Source organism: Channa argus, chromosome 19, assembly GCF_033026475.1.
Source record: "Channa argus isolate prfri chromosome 19, Channa argus male v1.0, whole genome shotgun sequence".
NCBI classification, from domain to species: domain Eukaryota; kingdom Metazoa; phylum Chordata; class Actinopteri; order Anabantiformes; family Channidae; genus Channa; species Channa argus.
Window position 1 is genome coordinate 20,030,672 of NC_090215.1, and position 20,249 is coordinate 20,050,920.

Here is a 20,249-nt window from a genome sequence, read left to right on the forward strand (position 1 = left end):
TTTCGGGTTCTAGGTCTGTCCGTCCTTTGAGGAAACTTCTTCAATTTTGATATAAACCTTCAATTGGGCTCAAGGATGAACTGATAAGATGTTGGGGGTCGGAGGTCAAAGTTCACTGGGATTTCGCATTTTTCCAATATCAAGGGAAATGTCTTCAAATGTGAATCCACCAGGACACGAGGATGAAGTGATGTTGGTGGTTAAAGGTTAAGGGGTTAAAGTCACATCCATCTATATTTTTTCCCACTGTATCTCAGAAATGTCTGGAATTTCATGTCATCGGGCACAAATGTCCACTTAGACTCATGAATGGACTTTAATATGAATCTCGACAGACGAGCATGGAAGCCAGAACTTCAGTGGTATATGGAGATAAAAGTAAGTGGGATGTGGTAATTCTGTTTGGTTATTCTGGTGGGTTTGAACTCCACCAATCGACTGTCAGACAGTGAACAAAGAGTGAACTTTAAACAACTGTTAACCACCAAAATCAAGATATAATTGAACAACAATGGTGTATGTAGCAGTGTCACATGACATTTGTCACACACAAAAAAGGCCAGTGCTGGAAATGTGCTGCAAATGTCTCCAAAAATTGCTTCATCACACCGAAATACGCTCGGGATATAAGTTTAACGGCCTGTTTTGTGAATGTTGCGTTCGTCTTTTCAAAATAAAAGACCCATTCAAATAAAACACGTCGTTGGTGTAAATGTTTACTTCTATACATTCATTGAAAGGAAGTACATTACAGTCGAGTGGAGACAAGATCACTGCTCAGTGTAGCCCTGAAGATGAATCATATACACTGCAAAAAAATCACAGACTTTTCAAGTCATTCATATTTTATTTATGTGAAACTATCGACCTGCAAATGTTGTTACCTTCATCAGAAGTATGTCGGTTTTTGGTTTAGGATTTTCTGATGTCTTGTAAATAGCTGTGTAAGACCTGCCAAGTGTGTCATTCTTTTTGCAGTGTAATAATACTAGTAACAATAATATACAATCTTTAAGTGAGAGTCAATAAAAACAATCATTTTGCAGGAGAGGATAAAGGTTTGGCTTCCCACAGTTTCTTCACAGCACAATACATTTTCAGAAAGTCACCTTTCACTCTGGTAGAACAGCGTTTAAAGTTTTCTGCCGTGTATCATTTCCTGCTATGTGTAGTGTTGTCATTTTGAAATGCTTGTGCAAAGTTGGTCTAACCTGACATGATTTTATTATTTTAAATGAAAGGAGGGAAAAAAAGGAAATAAGTTTGCCAAAGTCAAAATTCTCATACTCCCTTCTCTTCATAGGTTTATGGAACTTTCCACCTCTATAGAATTTCTTTCTTCACGTTTGCTGACATTTGAATCCTTTTTCTTCCAAAAGTCCCAAAAACCTTTTGGTGAAATCAAAATATTTAATCTCCTGTTCTGCAAAATATACTCCAGCATATACAACAGGTCAAACGGCCATGTTCGTATTTAAAAATATTACAGCGGATCCAAGTGTTTTCTTCGACATTAATTACGATGTACATTTACAGCTCAGACATTCTAAGATGGGTTTCACCAGCAAGGGTTAAATTTATTACGGCATGAAGTCGTGACATCGTCGAGCTGTTTCAAGAGAAGTTCAAACCTATATTCAACTTGAATAATCCAAAAGGTGTGTTCATCTTTTTGAGAAGCTGAATGAGGAGAAAAAATATATAAAAGGTTTTTTTAGCGTCTGACATAGAAATGCAATTAGTAAAGTCCAAATAAAGGAACAGATTTATGTCTTTAAAGCTTAAAAGACGATGATTCTCATTACCACTGAACACAAGTTGTTAATGTTAGTTTTTGACTGCTTTTAGCTCAATAACTAGCATCAGCTACACTGGTATCAATGGCATTGCAGGTAAAACAAATTGAATTAATCATCCACTGATTTGTATCTTTACAACAAAGTTTGACTTGATCTGCTTGGTCATGACAGTCTTGGCCCACAGGCCTCAACGGAAGCTGTTCTGGGTTCTAGACCAGCAAAGCAGCTGTGGGGGCTGCTCAGTTTTCCTGAGAGCCAGTTCTTTGGCTGTGGAAACGCAAAGAGCTGGTTTTTAAATTAGGCACTGAATCCAAACCAGCCCTTGAACCTGGTCGTTGGGAAAGAGGAACCAGGCTTTTCTGTACAGCAGATGAGTAGAGCCACAATAAAAAAACAATATGTAAAAAAGAGTTTTGACTTTTAATAATTCTGTGTTTTAAAGAAAATCACAATTCTGAGAAAATTTTCAGAATGAGAAATAAATAAGAGAATTTTTTTATTGTGGCCCTAATCGTCATTTGTAGTTGCAACCGTTCAGGTTCAAAATGAATCCAGTCAAAAACAGCTTTTATGTCACTTTCTCAGAAAGTACAATGAGAAAAATCTCCCCATATTTTCCAAAGCCAGTTTTGTCTAAAGATCAAGAAGTTTCATTAGAGAACGTTTGGTACACTTAAGAAGTAAAATTATTTTAAAAAATTTTCATTTCACTACTTCGTCCTTTGTGGTTGAATGTTTGGAAGCTTTAAAAACGTCATCACGTGGATTTTAAGTTAAGGTTATTCAGTCACGACTGTTCTAGACGAGATTGAACGAGACTTTACATTCGGCTAAAAGGTTAAGATCCGGATTATCGTAAATTAATGTTAAATCCAGTCTTCATTTAAATTAATTCTCGATGGTGAAACCCTCTCAAAATGTTTCTAGTCCTGGATCTGACTGTGTATCTCACTGTTGTTTCGTCTTACGGTCTTACGTCATGACGGCTTGTCTTAAATCTGTTTTCTGAGGTTTAAATAAAGTTTCACCACGTCCTTACTCGCGGCTCACGGAAACGAAACCTCATTTCAGCTTGTTTCTGACAGAAGTAGCGAGACTTGAAGCACGCAGCCATGCTGACACACAATCGCACCTCGGAGTGTGTTGCTGCTGTTGTAGACATCAGGACAGAGGCTCAGCTAAGAGGCATTAGACGGCTCAGAGACAGGACAGAGTCTGTGTCTTTCTATGGTTGTGTGGACAAACTGTTTGGTCCAGTTTGAGGGGTAAAACTCGCCTTCAGGTTTAAGGCCACGTCCATGAGATCGATTATCATCAGATTATCATCGTATGAACACCAACACTTGTGTTTCACGTCAGGATTTGCCAGAGTTCAATCTGAGTAAACTCTGACCCCTAAAATCTCCAGGCTCTCTAACGTTCTCAGGATTTAATAGGAAATAAGTGTTTCTGTTCTTGTTTTCTACCTGCAGGAGAAATAACCCAAGTAGCACAAAAGGAGGATACTGACAGAGCTAATGACAAAAGTCCTGCTCGTTACATTTACGACCTAAACCCTGCTGCTTTTGGCCACATCACATCAGCTAATGTCACCAGGCCATTTTGGATTTTCGATCTGTTTCCTAACTACCATAAGTGAAAAAGCAAGGTGACAACCGCTCATAAGCATAACAGGTGTGAGGTGGCTCTTCAGGATGTGTTGTTTGTTTGTCACCTCCGCTTCCTCCTGAAGATGGGTTTGAACTAAAACTCTTAACACTTATGTGTCACATATTAGTGGTATTTCCTGTTTTTTAAAACACTGTTTCAGTCTCTAAAAAGTAGTGTTCTACTGTACACAAGCGTTTTAGAGGCCTAAATACTGCACTGACAAATAGGGAAGATACTGATCTTTAAGGATAAGTTTTCTATATTCTGTTTTTGCCATCAAATCTTATAAACTGTCTAAAAGCCACAACAAGCTCTGATTCCTCTGTGAATCCTGAACCTGATATTACCTGATACAAAAGAACTGTTCAAAACCCAAAAAGCTGACGCCAGCTTTTTAAGGGGTTAGTCACCAACAAAGAAAATCTCCTTCACGAATTGGCTGTAGGTTGGAGTAAAGGTTTGGGGGTTTTACTTTGGTGTCCTCACAACTATAGAAAGACAAGAGTGTGAGTGAGAGGACAAAAACAAAAACAGTGATGTGCACGTGACAAATGTGTTGTAGCTTGTGTGTTGAAGTAAATTAATGCTCGTCTGTGTGTGTGTGTGTGAGTGTGAGAGAGAGAGACAGGGAGTGAGTGTGTTCAGTCCAGGGCCAGTAGCGGTGTGCTGGTCTCTCTGTCCGTTTGTCGCAGGCTTCCAGTTTCCACTGTCGACTGAGACCTAAAACAAACAACCAAATATTATCAATAAATAAATACATTAGTCTTTCTAAAGTATAAATGGAAGGAGTCCTACTGCTCCCTCTTTTCTCACCTCTTCATCATCTCCTTGTCTCCCCCTCCTCCTCCACAGATCTCCCTGACGTGCAGGGCGTCGTAGGTCAGCGTGTACTCTGTCTCATCGTTGTAGTCGGGTCCCAGCAGCGTCCGGGCCCAGATTCCCATGTCGTACGGCGGCAGCGTCCCACCAAACTCTGACGGCAAACACTCGGGCTGGATGAGCTGGTGAAGGGAGTTCAGGTTGTTCCCGTGCAGGAAGATCTGAGGGGGGAGAGGAGAGAGAGTAAGAGAAGAAGAGATGAGGAGAGAAATAAGAGACAAGTAAAAGGAGGAAAAGAGAGGGAGGTGCAAGGAGACAAGGAAGCAAAGAAGAGGCAATGACGAGAAGAAAGGAAGCAGGGAAGGGTAAGTGGAAGAGGACAAAATGAAAGGGACACAAAGAAAATGATGGAGGAGAGGGGAGGCAGGAGGTGATGAATATAGAGAAACTGGTGATCAAGAAACAACAGAAAACAAAATAGAACAAATGCAGAAAACAGAGATTTTGTGTCTTCACCCTTTTCCTGGTCTTGTCTTTGAGAAAAGGTTTGATGATGGTGTACATGGCGTGAATGTACCACGGCTGATTCACAAAGTGGATTCCTCCAAACCGAGCTGGAAAACTGTCCTGGGGGAAAGAGAACAAGTGTAAACGTGCAGAACGATCCAAAGGTTGTGGATTGTTCTCGTTTTGTCCGAGCGCACGGCGACGACTTGGTACCACCATCCAGTGCTGGTATCAGACCCCAGACCTGGATGTTCGATGATCGTCATGCATCCTCAGAAAACCTCATGGTAAATGTTATTAACTGCTCATTGATGTTTGTGTTAAGTTTATGATAAAGTAGCCTGTTGTTTATTCTAACGTCTAATAAAAACGAGATAAATATTGTTGGAGCAAGAAACTTTTTTTGTCATGAGAAAATGATCTTATTTAAAACAAGTGTTACACTCAGAGAAGTATCCTGTAAAAATGTGTCTCTTCCTAATGGAAAAAGCCGATTTTTGGAATGATAAAAAAATCTGAAATCTGGGAAAATTGTCTCATAATAATAGAAACGATTGTTAAATATTTAATTTGGAAAATACTTTATTCTTGGGTTTTTGAAACCCTTATAACAAAACCTATATTTTTTATGAAATTAAAAACACAGCTTGTAATGATAAGGATTTAATTATGAGAGATATATCTCATAACAAAAAAGGAAGCTTGTATGAAAAAAGAAGTTTGTCATAAGCATGAAAAGTTTGAGTTTTAATTGAAGTATCTCAAAAAACAAAGTTTTTGTTAAAAAAAGGAACTTGTAGTAGAAAATACCATAAAACTTCTTGTTTTTGAGTTACATTTCTCATTATGACATATGTTATGACTGTTCTCCTTTGTCAATTGGAAACGCAGCTCGTTATGATAAGAATCTCATTATGACAGGAGTATTTTGTTACAACATGTCAGACGTACGTCAGAAATAAGAAATGTTGGTGATAAACATGAAATAAAATCACAGTACTAAAATAGGAAAAGTCATTAGTCGATTTAATAGCAGTACTACATTGTCCAAACACAAAACAGAGCTTAATGGACTGGTGGTACCTGAAGACCCTCGATAGCCAGTTTGAGGATGTTGGGTGTGAGCTTCGAGGCCTGTTTGAAGGAGAAGTTGCTCCAGTCGATAATGAGGATGAAACCGTTGATCTGCAGCTCCGGGTTTTCTATCAAAACCTCCAGAGAGAGCAGGATGGCCCGAAGGATGTCCGTGAACGAGTTCCTGATGGAGGGAGGAGGAGGAGGAGGAGGAGGAAAACATCAGTGTGTGTGTGGACCGGGAGTTAATCAATAGCTAAAGTCAGCGTGACACGTTCGTCACGCTCTGAGTCTTAACTGCACCGAATTCAACAGACTCTGGTTTACTTGTCTATTTTTAGTCCAAGTGAAGAAACGGCTCATTGGACTTTTTGTGTTTTCAGTCAATAGATGGATCCGTGTGTGTGATTGTTTGGGCAAATTCAGTTTTTGTACCATGTTGTGAGGACATTGTGTCCATGGTAGGTTCAGGATTCAGATTTGTAGGGTTCAGGTTGGAATCAGCGTTAGACGTTATGTTTTTGATCATTGAGACAGTGACCATGGGATCAATCTTTCTGCTCGCGGATCCACAGGCACAGCTGTGTGGAAATGTTTATCTGAACACAACGTACAGCTTGAGGCCTCGACAACACTTCACACACTCCACTCGCTGAGGACTCACATTTAACACGTTTTTGCAAAAAACGAGGACTGTGGATTTTGTCCTCCATCGCTTTACGAGGTCCAGTATAAAGAGAAGGGGATGGTTTTACTCCTCCAGTGTTTCTAGGGGCCTTGAAGACCTGATAATTTGTGAACCTGTCCTTTAAGGTCAGGGTACGGAGCTAGAGAATGTGTTACGTCAATGATCGTCCTCATAGTAAGACCAGTGACTGTGTGTGTGAGAGAGACCTGCTCTGGTCCCAGTTGGAGGCGAACAGGATGAGGATTCTTCGTCCATGTTGGTCCGGAGTCTCCAGGACACCCGGGAATCCGTCCATCAAGGCTCGCTTAATACCAGGATCATCCACCTGAAACACAGACGCACGCATTGAGGGACCTGTGTGAATACGTGGTGTTTAGCTAAAAGTAAGTGGACACCCAACCTAACTGTCAAAGCCTCCTGTGAAGCAAACTGCTGACCCTGCGTTACCTGAGACGGCAAATGCGCTCGAGGACGTAGGTGAAGGTCTGAGTGGAGAGAAACGGAGCAGGGAAGACTGTCTACAGTTACACGTTCAGAGATTAAAATCACAAACCAACCTTGAAGCTCTGGAACATGTCAAGGTTCTGCTGTCTGAACTGGAAGTACTGGGCCAGCAGCCTGAAGGTCTCCACCTGGTCGAACTTCCGGGCTCTGAGGAAGCGAAGGATGAAGTCATCGTCCGTCCGCAGGAAACCGATGTCCGGCCGCGTCACAATCATGTCCCGCACCTCAATTTAACAACGCGAGAAAAAGCAGAGGGGACAACTTCAAATTGAGCCTAGTTAAAAGAAGGTGGAACAGTAGTGACATGCAACACTGATGCACACACTCGGTGGACTGCTTCCATGTCCCAGCATGCAGCAGCTCGCAGCGCTCACCTTTACCTTTACCAGAGGATAATTGGTTTTCAGGAGCTGCATGTTCACTGGGTAATTATGGAGCATTTTCCTCTGTCATTTGGACATCTGCAGGTGGACGACTGCGAAAGCTTCACAGGCCCTTTAATGGACGTGAGGCGGGACAAAATCCACCATTCACATGTTTAAATGTGAAGCTTCAGCTGTGCATGTCTTTTACATTAAACCCCCGTTTGTCTTTCCGAGAAACCGAGAAGAACCGAGAAAAACAGTACAATTTACTGTCCTGCTTTGAAAAGTACAAGTATGAGAATCGAGCTACATGCTTCCTGAAGGACTGAAGGAAAAAAGCAAACGTTAAGTGAGAATTTTAAGCGTGAGCTCTTTGGAAGAAGTTTTTAAAAAAACCTGGGAGCTGAGAAGAAGCCAAAGTACAGCAATTTAGTGTGAAGTATCAGGGAATGGAAATACTCTGGCAGAGTAGAAATACCTCAGGTGTGTGCTGCTGTTTACCTGCTGGATGTCGTGATGCAGAGTGTCCGGGTTTTCGTTCAGCTCTAATCGAGCTTTCTCCGTCGTCTCCGAGCTCAGCCCGGCGTTCAGGTGCGTCATCATGGCGTCTCGCTCTCGTTTGTTTTCTAATCCAAGCTCCCGTGTCCACCTGTGACGCCTTTACCGTCCAGGGTTTTTTTCCCACTTGCAATCCGAGACAGATTTTTGCAGTACAGGCTGTTTTTGTGGCTCAGGTGTTGAAGTGTGTTAGAAAATTGACTTTTCCCATGTGAAAAACAATCGTATTTGCTGTTTGTCTTTGATTTTCACGTTTACAAAAGGCAGCGAGAAGGAAACAGTTTGAGGTTTTTACTCAGTGAGAGACGAGTGTAGTCGTACATCCACTGCTGCAGAAACAGCTCCTGAAGCTGAAGCCTTCTTCCTCTGGATGAAAGAGAAATATGTTTTTGGTTATCGATGCTGGATTGAAAAGATCCAGTTTTTCAGTCAGCTGGAGTCACAATACACATCACATCCTTTTTGTCCAGCTCGTCTTCCCGCTCAGCGTCTCACGGCTCCGTCCTCTTTCAGAGCTCAGTCCTGGTGTTTCAGGATCATCACTCAGAGTCTTTGACGCTCTGCTTCATCGTAATGAGGTCTCAGCTGCAGGCTCGACAGCGATGGGTCAGATGTCAGAGAAAGGTCAAAGGTCAGGCTAAGGCAACTTGGTCTGATGTGGGATTCCTCAGCCTGCAAGACAAAGACATTTCCTTCAATGTGGAGTAAAATGTGATAATGAATCATGGACATTTTAAAACTATGACACTGGTGAAGCAATGCATACAATTACACAAGTGAAAAGTGCTCAAAGTACAATTCTGTAAGACCGTGGTGAGGTGGGCTGCAGGTGTGACAGGAAAAGGGTGGAGGAAAATCTAGAGAGGTGGAGGTGGAGATGAAGCTTAGCCACAGTAAGACAGAAAACCAGGACCCAGGTGGAACGGTGAGGTTACAGGGAGCAGAAGTGAAGAAGGGGCTGAGGTTGGAGCTGCCAGGCAGGAGGTCTAGAGGAAGATCAAAGAGGAGATTTATGGATGTAGTGAGAGAGGACATGAAGTCAGTTGGTGTGAGAGAAGAGGATGCAGAGGACAGAGTTAGATGGAGGCACATGATTCGCTGTGGCGACACCTGAAAAGGAACAGCCCAAAGAAAAAGAAGAAGAAGGTTCAAAAATAACAATAATTCTTTATTTTTTAATGGTGCATGAACCTCTGCAATTATTGATGTGGTCAGTTCAACCAGGTGTAACTCTGCCATAAAGAAGACAAAGTCTGATCTTGATACACAGGTTTGTAGACGTGTGTCATCGCTTGCACCAAGGAGATTTCTGAAAACCATAGAAGAAGAATTGTTGACGCTCGTGGGCTGGAAAAGATGACAGAAGAACAAATCTGCAGCTGAAGGATGCGCTTTATTTTGAAGGTTATTGCTGCCAAAGGTGGAAAAAGTACTCAGTTTACTTACTAAAGTATAATTACTACAGTGTACAAGTACTTATACTTTTAAAAAGTAAACATACTGCATTCAAAACTATTTGTTTATGAAATACCTATAGCTCCATAACTATTTATGGAGAAGTCTCATTTCACATCAGTACAAACAATATGATGAGATCATATTTATTGACGCATTAATGTATTTATCACTGCAGAAACTATGCAGCTGATTTAATCTTCTGCACTGTTTATGCAAATCTAATACTTATACTGTGAAGTACTTTAAGTACTGCCAGGTAGCTGCTAAATTTCATAGTAAAAGTCTGATGATTATATTGTATTTTGTTTAATTAATCTGATTCTAAAAAGTGAGGTATCAAATAAAACGAGGTGAGTAAAAGTGCTCAAATAAATGACTGGGTTACTTTCCACCACTGGTTCAGTTACTGTTTCCACAGTACTTTGCATGTTTGATGATGTATGTAAAAACATTAGCTTCAGCACCTTGTTTGTCTGCGCTCATGACCTAATAATATACTCGCCATATCTCGTGTACTTATGTATTTGACTGTGTACTTTTCAAGGCCTCCTGGGAGCTAAATAAACTCCATCTTTCTTTTCATGTGTGCCTCTTGTGGGGGAGGTGTTCTCACACCCCGCCCCCCACCTTGTCCCCATCTGCCGTTCACATTAATTGTGTCCTACTCGGTCCGGAGACACTTGAATGTCCCACCGGGAGCTAGGATCAAACATAAAGAAGAAGTTAAGATTTTCTGTCATATGTGAAGAGCAGACTTAGGATCTACGTGTAGACGTTTGTGTGATGATCAAAGTGACCCCCATCACGTGGAGGTTGTGTGTGTCCTCACGGAATGTCCTCACAGGGAGGCAGAAATGACAGCTCATCCCCCAGAAGTCAGCATGTTTATCCCAGTTTCTGCATTTCCGCTGGGTTTTACAGGGAAATGAAATAATAACAACAAAATACTCACAGTGGAGCGACCCTGCTAAGTGTGCTGGTTAAATCCCGGCCGTCCTGACTGGCCCGTCGGCCCTCCGATGGTGGTGGTGCTGATGCTGTGGACGGTGATGATGGCCATCGGTCTCCTGCAGACACTGAGAGATGTGCGTCCTAATTCAAACCACAGGAGCAGGAGGACTGAATGGATGTGATCGAACCTTCTCGTTGTGTGTCCGTCCGGGCATCGCAAACCTGCGAGCAGGAGGAGGAGAGTCTGACGGATGCGTTTTCACTTTGTGCTCCGAGAAGACGTCAGGCTGCTCCGAAGCTGTCAAGACAGTACAATGCAGAGCAGCGCTTCCGGTTGTCAAGAAAATTTAAATAAAAAATAAAATAAATAATCGTTTTATTACATAACTGATATTAAGGTTTAGGGAGATTTTATTATGAGTGGATTACTGAATGCTGGTGCTTCTGTGGGAAGAAAGGATTCAAAAGAAACAGGAAATAACGAAAGAAAGACAAGAAATAACAAAAACTGGACAGAATTTACTAAAGTGATATAAAATTAAATGTTTTGCTAAACAGCCAAATGCATCCTCAGGAAAACGACCTTAAAGATGTGCATGGCAGCTAAAACAAACAAGAAATGACAGAATGACAGACACACAAAATCACCAAAAACTAACCGAAGCTGAAGCGTTCCAAACTAATGTATGCTTTTATTATGAAACCGCACTCCATGCGTTTCCGGTCTTATATCCGGTTTGACTAAGCTCATCGGTGTGCTCTCGTTTCGCGCGTTCACGAGGCTGTAGCCTGTAAGCGCGCACACTAGGTTCGTGCACTCATCTGGGTACACGCACACATGAAGAGTACATGTACTGTACACACAGTGTACTACAGTATTTACTGTAGTTCATTCACTAAATTAAGGAGCAAACTGAGGATGTTTGGCTTCCGTAGTCCGTTAAATGAGATTTATTCATTCATTGTACCGTCCATCTTCTACAGAAACCTATGAATGTAAGCTTCATCACGGTGTGATCTTAACCACCGCAGGTGTTTCTGTGTGGCTTTGTGCTGCTAGTGTGGTTCTCCTCTGTTTTTCTCACCTTCAGACCAGCAACTTTAGTTAGTTCACTCATTTTGTACTAGAAGTCAATGCTCAACTGCAGAGTTTCCACACGGGACCAAGTACAAAGGAAGAGTTAGTGCTCTACCCTTTTTACTTTATTGAAGTCCAATTTTTCTGATCAGAATAAAATCAAAGAGACATCGCTGTTTCACCAGGCCAATTATTATTATTATTATTATTATTAATTATTCTGACTTCCATCTTCCGTACGTTTTGGCGCCTAACTACTTTCAGCTAGAAACACTGTTCAAACTTCCAAACATTGAGCTTATGAACAAGATTATTTGTTGTTCTTTTAAATACTTTTTAAGATTTTATACTTTACAAATCATGGATTGGATGACATCATCAAGTGCAGTTTTTAAGGCTAGCTGGCTTTGAAGTTTGCCTAACCACTACATAAGGAAGTGACGTTTAATTTCAGCAAAAGCAGTTCAGCTTTTTTCAGCTTTGCTTGGAAAATCCTTTCGCTGCCCAGATGCCCGGAACACTCACAGTCTTTAGATGACTGGAGAGGTGACAGTTGGACAGATCAAAGTAAAACACAGGATTGGCGTCATGTTTTATTGCACAGCTTCAATCTTTCTGAAGCATACAAATGTAAAGTCAAGATAAGCTTCTAGTGTGAAAAGTAATCATGAAGATGTTGTTGGACGGCCCCATGTCCGAGCTCTGGAGAGTGTCCTGGTTGAGGATCAGGTGCTGTGGCTCGCTGGCTGCCCACTGGAGAATGATGCTTCCTTGGCGTCCTGTGGCGTCTCGAAGCACTGTACTTTGAAGGTAGCTGACAGGCTGCTGTGTTGATGTACAGCTATATATGTGTCTGAAATGTTTAAAGCATTATTCTTATACCCCCCCAGGTAAGGTTCGTGTATCTCTGGCTCGTGCTGGAAAAGTGAGGGGAAAGACACCCAAGGTAAGAAGATATTCTCCTTACTAAAATGTCTTGATAGCACATTTATTGCATGTATTGGACCATAACTGAATTGTATATAATAGCATTTTGGGTGTGTGACTTATTAAGATAAAAGACAGATTGTATACATTCTGATCTTAATGAAATAACAGAAAATCTATTCTATGAATGAATTCAGGTTGAAAAGCAGGAGAAACGGAAAAAGTGCCGAGCGTTGACTCCAGTACAACAGGCGCTTTAACAATGGTGTGAAAAAGAATAAATACAGAATAAAAGTTTGGCTTAGACAAAATGAAAAGTGTGCTGCTTTATTATGTGTTGTTTTCTCTTTTGTACAGTATTTTAACTTTAAGTAAAAGCGTATGTATTACCTAAGCTTACTTACATACTATACAAATGTGTGGTATCTGTTGCAAACAGAGGTTCATCAGTGCTCTGTTATCTCTGTTAGCTTGGTTATCTAGTTTAAACACATTGTACTGAAAAGGCAATTTATATTCATATTAGCATGGAAATGCTAAAACGAGTTTGTGGCGTACACACACACACACACACACACACACACACACACACACACACACACACACACAGGGACAGGATGCACACTTTCAAAATAAAATCCTTTTGGATACTTTTTTTAAGTTCCGCTTTTTCAGCTTTGCTTGGAAAAATCCTTTCAGCACTGAAGCATTTACAGCGGGTTTTCTTTTTGGAAATGCTTTTTTCTAGATATTGTTATTATTATCAATGACATAAGCAATGACGTCATATAATTGCCTTTGACATTTTCGACGCGAACTGCCTTTGAAGTTTCCCCAACCGGTATATAAGGAGCGACATTTTGTTTCAGCTACTTCAGCCTTTTCTCAGCTTTGCTTGGAAAAACTCCCGCCGCCGAAGCGTTCGCGCTGCATTTCCGCTTTGGAAGCTGCTTTTTCTAGTTGCAGTCAATGCTTTTATTTTGAAGGCGCGCGGTCGGGGCCTCCTCCGACGTTACGCACTTCCTGTTGTGCCAAAGTCCACGGTACTGGGAAACACCTCAGTCAATTTCTCTACCTCGTTTCAGGTGTCGGGTTACTTTAAAAAGCTTTGATATTACTTTTTTAAATATTATCTAAAGTTTGCACGGCCGTTACCGTAAACGTCATATTGTGGGACGTTGTTATCAGTCCCATTTCAGGCCTCGTTTTTAATCGCTAAATCCGCACTCAAACGTGCTAACGTTAGCTCAGCGGCTAGTTACCATTCACGCTGCAGACACACAATCGCGTAATTGTTCTGAAACCATGGATCCAACAAGTGTCACTGCAGAGACACCGAAGGTAAGAAACGTTTTGCTTAGTTGTCAGAGTCTGTTATTGAACTCCAAAAGCGGAGACATTCGCCTGTTAGCGTGAACGCTAGCTGCTTATCAAATGCATTATGGCCGCGTCTTGTCCTGAAAAGGCTGAAGACAGATCCCAGTGACTGGACACTGCCCTCAGCAGCTGTCAGTCACCATAATGGCGAGACGGTGACTTATGTGCGACACTTTAGCCGCCGTTTAACAGCTAGTTTAAACGAACGAATGAATGAATGAATGATGGGATGGGACACATGCTTCAGGCGACTGAACTGTAAACAACTTCAGATTGAAGACTTTTTTAGATTGATTAATTATTTAAAATAAAAAAGAAAAATGTTGTGGTTATAATAAGTCCCTCATTCATGCGGGAGGATCCTAAACAAAGAAGGATTAGAGACCAAGCTCAGACATGTCTGAACTTGTCTCACTTTTTTATAGTTCTACTGTGGGTGAGTCAAACCCAGTGTTGTGGTTACATAACACGAGTTTACATAGTAACAGAGTGACGTCATACGTTGGTTCATGTAAAGATACTTTATGAAGTCATTTGTTATATTCAGTATTGAGACTATGATTTTATTTACGTGTCAGTCAAAGGTTATTGATTATTATTGGATTCTAGAGAGACTCAATTTTTACACACGGTTTGGCTGGAGAGATGCCCCCAGTTCACCAATTAACTAAAATTGGTACCATTTGTTGGAAGTGTAACATATGTGCTCTAAAAATGAAGAAAAGAAAAAGAAAGTATTCCCTTAGCAGTCAGTCTAGTTGACTGATTAAAAACTAAGTAATTTAAACATTAGTATTTAAATTAAAGACATTGATAATGTGAATGTACAAGTCGATTCGAGATGTTTTTTGTGTGAAACAGCAGCACATAAAGGTGAACCTGATTTTAATCGCTCTGCCTGCGGCGAGCTACTCCATTTCTAAAATGCATAATCCTTCCTTAGTTTGGTATATTTTTTTATAAGAATCTGAATCTGCAAAGTTGATAAAGCTTCCAGATACATCTAAAGGAGCAATTAAACTTAAGCTTATGTGTTTGTTTGCTGCAGAACCCGTGGGGTTCGGTGACTACGGCTGCTCCAGCCTGCTCTCTGGTTGATGTGATGAGTGAGCAGCTGGCCAAACAGCTGGATGAAGACAACCACACCTTCCCTACACTCACAGAGTAAGTGTTCACCTCACTCACCCGGATATTTGTTCTGTGATTCTATGGTTGTGTGGACACGGTTTGTTTGACTTTTTCCTCTGTGTGTTCTGTTTCTCAGGCCTGGAGCAGATCAGCTGTTGACAGATGAAGTGCCAGATACAACCAGTGACCTGATGCTCGCTCAGATGTTGCAGATGCAATTCGACCGCGAGTTCGACGATCAGCTCCGCCGTGAAGAAAAGAAGTTCAACGGAGACAGCAAAGGTAGAACAATGAGATAACACAAAAAAGAAAAAGGTTTGTTAATTAGTGACCACATGTTTTTTTTTTTTTAATGTGTGTGTATAGTTTCCATCTCCTTCGAGAATTATCGCATGGTCCATCCATATGAAGGCAGTGACAGCTCAGAAGATGAAGTGGACTGGCAGGACACAAGACACGACCCCTACAAAGCCGGTAACATACAGTCACATTTTCGCTCTGTAAAATCTGCAGAAAGTTAAAGGTCTTAATTTCTAATACCACTGTACCTACAGAAATAAACAAAACAGTCAGTTAAATACTGTAATTAAAAAAAGAACAACATTTTCCTGTCTGTCCAGTCTGTTAAAATCCTTGTTGACATTTTTTCAAGTCCTCTCACTGTAATTTGCGAAGTCACTGTCCATGAATCACTACATTTTCTACGCCGATCTTTCAGACAAACCTCAGACCACACCCAGGAAAGGTTTTATTGGGAAAGGCAAGAACATCACCACCAAACATGACGAAGAAACCTGTGGCCGCAAGAACACAGCTCGAATGGACAATGTAAGAAACACACGTGCTCTTTAACACGCATGAAATGGAATTTTAAAAGAGAAATGTGCAGGTTTACTGTTTCACTGACACCTGTCAGGCTGTGGCAGGAGAGCAAATCAAAGGCCTAAAATGACAAAAACAGGAGGTCTGGAAACAAAAATACATCAGAATCCATGAGGACTTGTGCAGCATATCGTTACATTGCCACGTTGTATTTTAAAGCAGGAATTGTCTGTTTTGTTACCTACTGAGTGTTTCAGTGAAAACAGTAACTTCTGTGACTAGAAGGAAAAACGTATGTTGAGCTGTTCCCTCTTCCTCCTGCTCCAGTTTGCTCCAGAAGTCCTTGTCGGCGACGGACTGGGCATGGACCTGAAATTATCCAACCAGGTGTTTAACTCTCTGAAGCAACACTGCTACAGCGAGCAGCGACGCAGCGCCAAGCTGCATGAGAAGAAGGAGCACTCCACCGCTGTGCGTAGAGGTTTCACGTGTTAAATGTTTCAGTGCCTGTGCCGTCTTGCAGTAACGTCTTCAATTTTTATGGAGATGGTGAATTGATAGTTTGTGTCTAACGTAAATGGAAAGTACACCTCTGAAGGAAACACAAAATCAGATAGAACCATTTTTTAATATACATGCAAAGTTTAAAGGCAAATTTTAGTGATAACAACACACACAGCTCCCTGTTTCTTAAGCATAACCTCTTTCTTTTCTCAGGAACAAGCAGTGGACCCTCGCACTCGGCTCCTAATGTATAAGATGGTGAACTCCGGCGTCCTGGAAAACATCAACGGCTGCATTAGCACAGGGAAGGAATCAGTTGTCTTCCATGCTGACGGAGGGAGGTGGGTGAACAGAGGGACAGGTTTCATCAGATCCAGTCTTGACGCATCCACCTGATAGACGCTGACATTTATCATGTGTTTTTGGCGTGTTTGTGTCAGCCTGGAGGAGCAGCCCGTTCCAGACGAAGTGGTGCTGAAGGTGTTTAAGACGACATTGAATGAGTTCAGGAACAGAGACCGTTACATCAAAGATGACTACCGCTTCAAAGATCGCTTCAGCAAGCTGAACCCACGCAAGATCATCAGGCTGTGGGCTGAGAAGGAGATGCACAACCTGAGCCGGTAAATACAGATCCCACTGCTGCTACAGCTGCTAATTACCCTTCATCAGTGTCTTTAGAAATAATTGTACTGTTCCACAACCTGGTTCTAGTAGCCATAGTTTAGGATGTCTGTGCTTGATGTCAGCTTGTTGTTTTTAAGACTGTTGTGACAAGACGCAAAGTTCTATCAACTCGCCTCTCATGCTGCTTTTTCAGTGGCTTCCACCACCTATTGTTAACATAATTACACAATTTATTGTGTGTTTGTGTCTTCAGGATGAAGAAAGCAGAGATTCCCTGTCCGGAGGTGGTGCTGCTGAAGAAGCACATTCTGGTGATGTCATTCATTGGTAAAGACCACGTTCCTGCTCCTAAACTTAAAGACGCCATGTTAAACTCAGAGGACATCAAGAATGCCTACTACCAGGTCCTACATGTACGTACATGTACTGCACAGGGAAGACAGTTTGTACTGTTTGTGTAGATGCAGTAAGTCAGGAGCTACCTGGATACCTCGCAAGTGTGACGCTGTTGTGCATCTTGACTCCGTAAATGTTAACTTATTCTTTCTCTGTCTGTATGCAGATGATGCAGCAGCTGTATCAGGAGTGTAACCTGGTTCACGCTGATCTCAGTGAATACAACATGCTGTGGCACGAAGGGAAGGTACAACTGCCTTTTTGCTGTTTGTCCTTTATTAACTCTGATGTTAATTGTTTACTGCTTTTCATTCTATGTCCATTTTTTTCTTCCCCTCCAAAATCTGTCTAGCTTCTGTTCTCCCTTGTTGCTCTCTGCTTTCTGTACAGAAGATTTGTGCATGATTTCACTCTAGAAATAGTTTCTCTGCATGATTAGTGGAAGCTAAGTTTAGTCTAATAATCAGCTCAAATAATTCAGGTGCAGGGTTATAACTTCCATGGAGAAGTAGAAGACTTCTTATTTTGAGCAGTTAAAGTTTGAAAATAAATATTTATTGCACATTTTTTCAATGATAAGAGGAAAAAGTAGACGTGCTTTTAAGAATTATTAACAAGTTAAATTGACATAATGTGGGAAAGAAATTGAGAAACAGTTTATTAATCAAAGCAGTCATTTTATATAAAGAGGACCATGACCCACTTCATGGACAAAATGTCAGAAAATAGTAAAAATGCTATCAAACATTTCTTGAACAAAACAATACATTTTCTCGTCCTGTTTTTGTCCCAATAAGTGTATTTATGGTTTAAATGTTTTAATCTTGATTGCAGCCACCAAGGACGGAGGCTGACCAATCATTTTGGTCATTCTTCTTCATGTCTGTGTAGCAAAGTTGTTTTTTGTCTCATTTGGAGCTTTTGGTTTATATTTTTGCTCATTATTTGTCCATCCTCTGCAGTGCTGTTCTGATGGGTGTGTGTGTTGTAGGTGTGGCTGATAGATGTCAGTCAGTCTGTGGAGCCCACACATCCTCACGGTCTAGAATTCCTCTTCAGAGACTGCAGGAATGTTTCCACGGTAACGGACAGTTTCTTAACGCGCTGCACACCTTTTTGTTTAATTTTGACTCGTGAAAACATGTGCTATAAAATCCTCAGTGTGCATTGTCACTCGTTTTTCCTCCTTGAATACGCACAACAACAACAACAACAACAGTAATGTGGACTTTGGGTTTTGGTGTGTGTATGATCATTTGTTTGTGCTACAGTTCTTCCAGAAGAGAGGTGTGAGCGAAGCAATGAGTGTGTACGATCTTTTTAACGCCGTGTCCGGACTCAACATCCCCGTTGGTGCAGAGGACGAGGCTGAATTTGTGGCTCAGGTAACAAACACACATGTGCACAATCAAACACACTGTACAGATGTTTCATAAAGCTTCATAGAGTTTTTAAAATGGATGAGAGTCTGCAGCAGAGCAAGAGCCAAACATTAAAATCAGCAGGTAAAAGAGGTGTCTGTGTTCACTCTGACAGATTGTGGCGTTGGAGAAGAGGAACGAGGACCACGTGCAGAAGCGAGGGAAGAAAACCTTTCCTGTCGCCTCTGAAGATGGAGATCCTCCTTTACAACCCGACTCTGATGACTAACGCTCGCCCGGCTCGCTCTGTCTTCGCGATCCCACTATGTTGAAAATGCTGTAAGGAGGAGATGGACGGAGGATGCCTCCGCAGGACCTGGGACCTCCCTCCCCTCCAACCCCCGCCGCCACCACCACCACCACCACCACCACCACCACCTACTGGCCCACCTGACTGCTTCCTTCAAAGAGGCAGGGTGCAGCGCCTCCTCCTGGTTACAGGAGGAGTTGGTTGTTCCGGCCGCTGAAGCGGAGAACACATCATAAATCTTCTGGTTTACAGTTTGTGTTTTAGTGTAAGAATTAAATGCAGATTGTTTTCCATCAGGTGCTAAACACAAACACTTACATTTATTTTAAGTTCTGGTGACATTTCCACAGATCCCACCGGGGTCTAGAGGAATTCTATGGAAATGTGTCCAAATGTAGGAGAAGTTAACCTAGAGCTGTTTATAGTTTTGTAATAATGGTGCACATGTGGAAGAACAGCATTTTGGTATATATAAATATCCGACTCCAAACTTCAGGAGGCGAAACTAAGGGTGCAAACACATCACACCTTAATGATCACTTCTGATTTTTCTTTAGTCAGATCAGATCATTTTGCATTGATGTTTCAAGTTTGTAAGTCACATGTATTTAACTCAGGTGTGGACAACATTAACATCAATTGTGCCACGGTGAGTTTTTCTTGTACAGAAACTTCTCCACAAATGTCCAACACGTCTCTCTGTCTCTGTGGTTCTCCATGTTTAGTTTTACCAGCATGGCAAGAGAAGCATCACACTGCTTCCTTTTCAAACCTCTGAATTTTTTCCTTTGTCATCATGACTTATTTAATTCATCTTCACAGCTGTTCTCTGAATTCTGTCTGTTTTCAGCAGTTCAGGGGTCACGGTGGTGTGGTTTGTAGGAGCTAAAGCCAGGGGCTTATTATATGTTTTGGTGAATAAAAAGATGTATCAAAATCAGATTAGTGCAAGCAGTTAGTCTTGCATTATGACAATTAAAAAAATTGGAAAAGGGTTTTGATGTTTGCAGTGACACGTCATGAGTGGCTTTTAGAACATAGAACATTCATCTAAGTGTTTGCTTGCTTATTGCACATTATTGTGTGTTTTTGTCTTTAATGGAAAATTAAATGTCATGGTTGAATGTATGCTGATTAAACTTGAAGTCATGGTGCATAAATTCTAATGAAGAGCTGTCTGAACATGTCTGCAGGCAAATGGTGACATTTAAAACCTAAGATTTTGCTTTTTATTCAATAAAAGGCGAATTATCACGAACGTGTAACATGTTTCATATGGGTCTGGTCTTTGTTTGGATTTTGTTTGCTTTTACGCAAAATTTGTGTCTCACGTGACTGTGCAAAAC

At 41.4% G+C, this 20,249-nt stretch overlaps 3 protein-coding genes across 6 annotated transcripts in view; 2 read left to right on the forward strand and 1 right to left on the reverse strand.

The window, feature by feature from the left end:
• The window catches only part of LOC137104357 (aspartyl/asparaginyl beta-hydroxylase-like), a 33,671-nt gene extending 29,230 nt beyond the window's left edge, over positions 1 to 4,441 (forward strand). Inside the window, exon 28 of the mRNA XM_067485358.1 lies at positions 4,302 to 4,441. The gene's annotated coding sequence lies outside the window, so the exon portion shown is untranslated. The remainder of the gene's footprint in view (positions 1 to 4,301) is intronic.
• Positions 703 to 10,694, reverse strand: LOC137104359 (clavesin-1-like). Of its 3 annotated transcripts, none has more exons than XM_067485386.1 (9): positions 10,375 to 10,694; positions 8,774 to 8,950; positions 7,908 to 8,636; positions 7,095 to 7,265; positions 6,744 to 6,862; positions 5,859 to 6,033; positions 4,785 to 4,895; positions 4,263 to 4,489; positions 703 to 4,169 (listed from the first exon to the last, which is right to left on the reverse strand). In XM_067485386.1, exons 3-9 carry the CDS (start codon positions 8,007 to 8,009, stop codon positions 4,091 to 4,093), a joined length of 984 nt encoding a protein of 327 aa, XP_067341487.1. In that variant the 5' UTR covers positions 8,010 to 8,636; positions 8,774 to 8,950; positions 10,375 to 10,694; the 3' UTR covers positions 703 to 4,090. The 3 variants fall into 3 exon arrangements, with proteins under 3 accessions (XP_067341487.1, XP_067341488.1, XP_067341486.1); XM_067485387.1 differs by lacking the exon at positions 8,774 to 8,950 and adding an exon at positions 9,156 to 10,121; XM_067485385.1 differs by lacking the exon at positions 8,774 to 8,950.
• Positions 10,695 to 13,393: 2,699 nt separating this feature from the next.
• riok3 (RIO kinase 3 (yeast)) lies at positions 13,394 to 20,168 on the forward strand. 2 transcript variants are annotated; one of them, XM_067485383.1, is made up of 13 exons: positions 13,395 to 13,719; positions 14,804 to 14,919; positions 15,020 to 15,165; positions 15,250 to 15,357; positions 15,602 to 15,711; positions 16,033 to 16,176; positions 16,423 to 16,550; positions 16,650 to 16,832; positions 17,090 to 17,249; positions 17,399 to 17,479; positions 18,224 to 18,313; positions 18,504 to 18,617; positions 18,769 to 20,168. In XM_067485383.1, exons 1-13 carry the CDS (start codon positions 13,684 to 13,686, stop codon positions 18,880 to 18,882), a joined length of 1,530 nt encoding a protein of 509 aa, XP_067341484.1. In that variant the 5' UTR covers positions 13,395 to 13,683; the 3' UTR covers positions 18,883 to 20,168. The 2 variants fall into 2 exon arrangements, 1 of the variants encoding a protein (XP_067341484.1); XR_010911686.1 differs by lacking the exon at positions 18,769 to 20,168 and having other exon boundaries at positions 13,394 to 13,719; positions 18,195 to 18,313; positions 18,504 to 18,563.
• Positions 20,169 to 20,249: the final 81 nt, after the last annotated feature.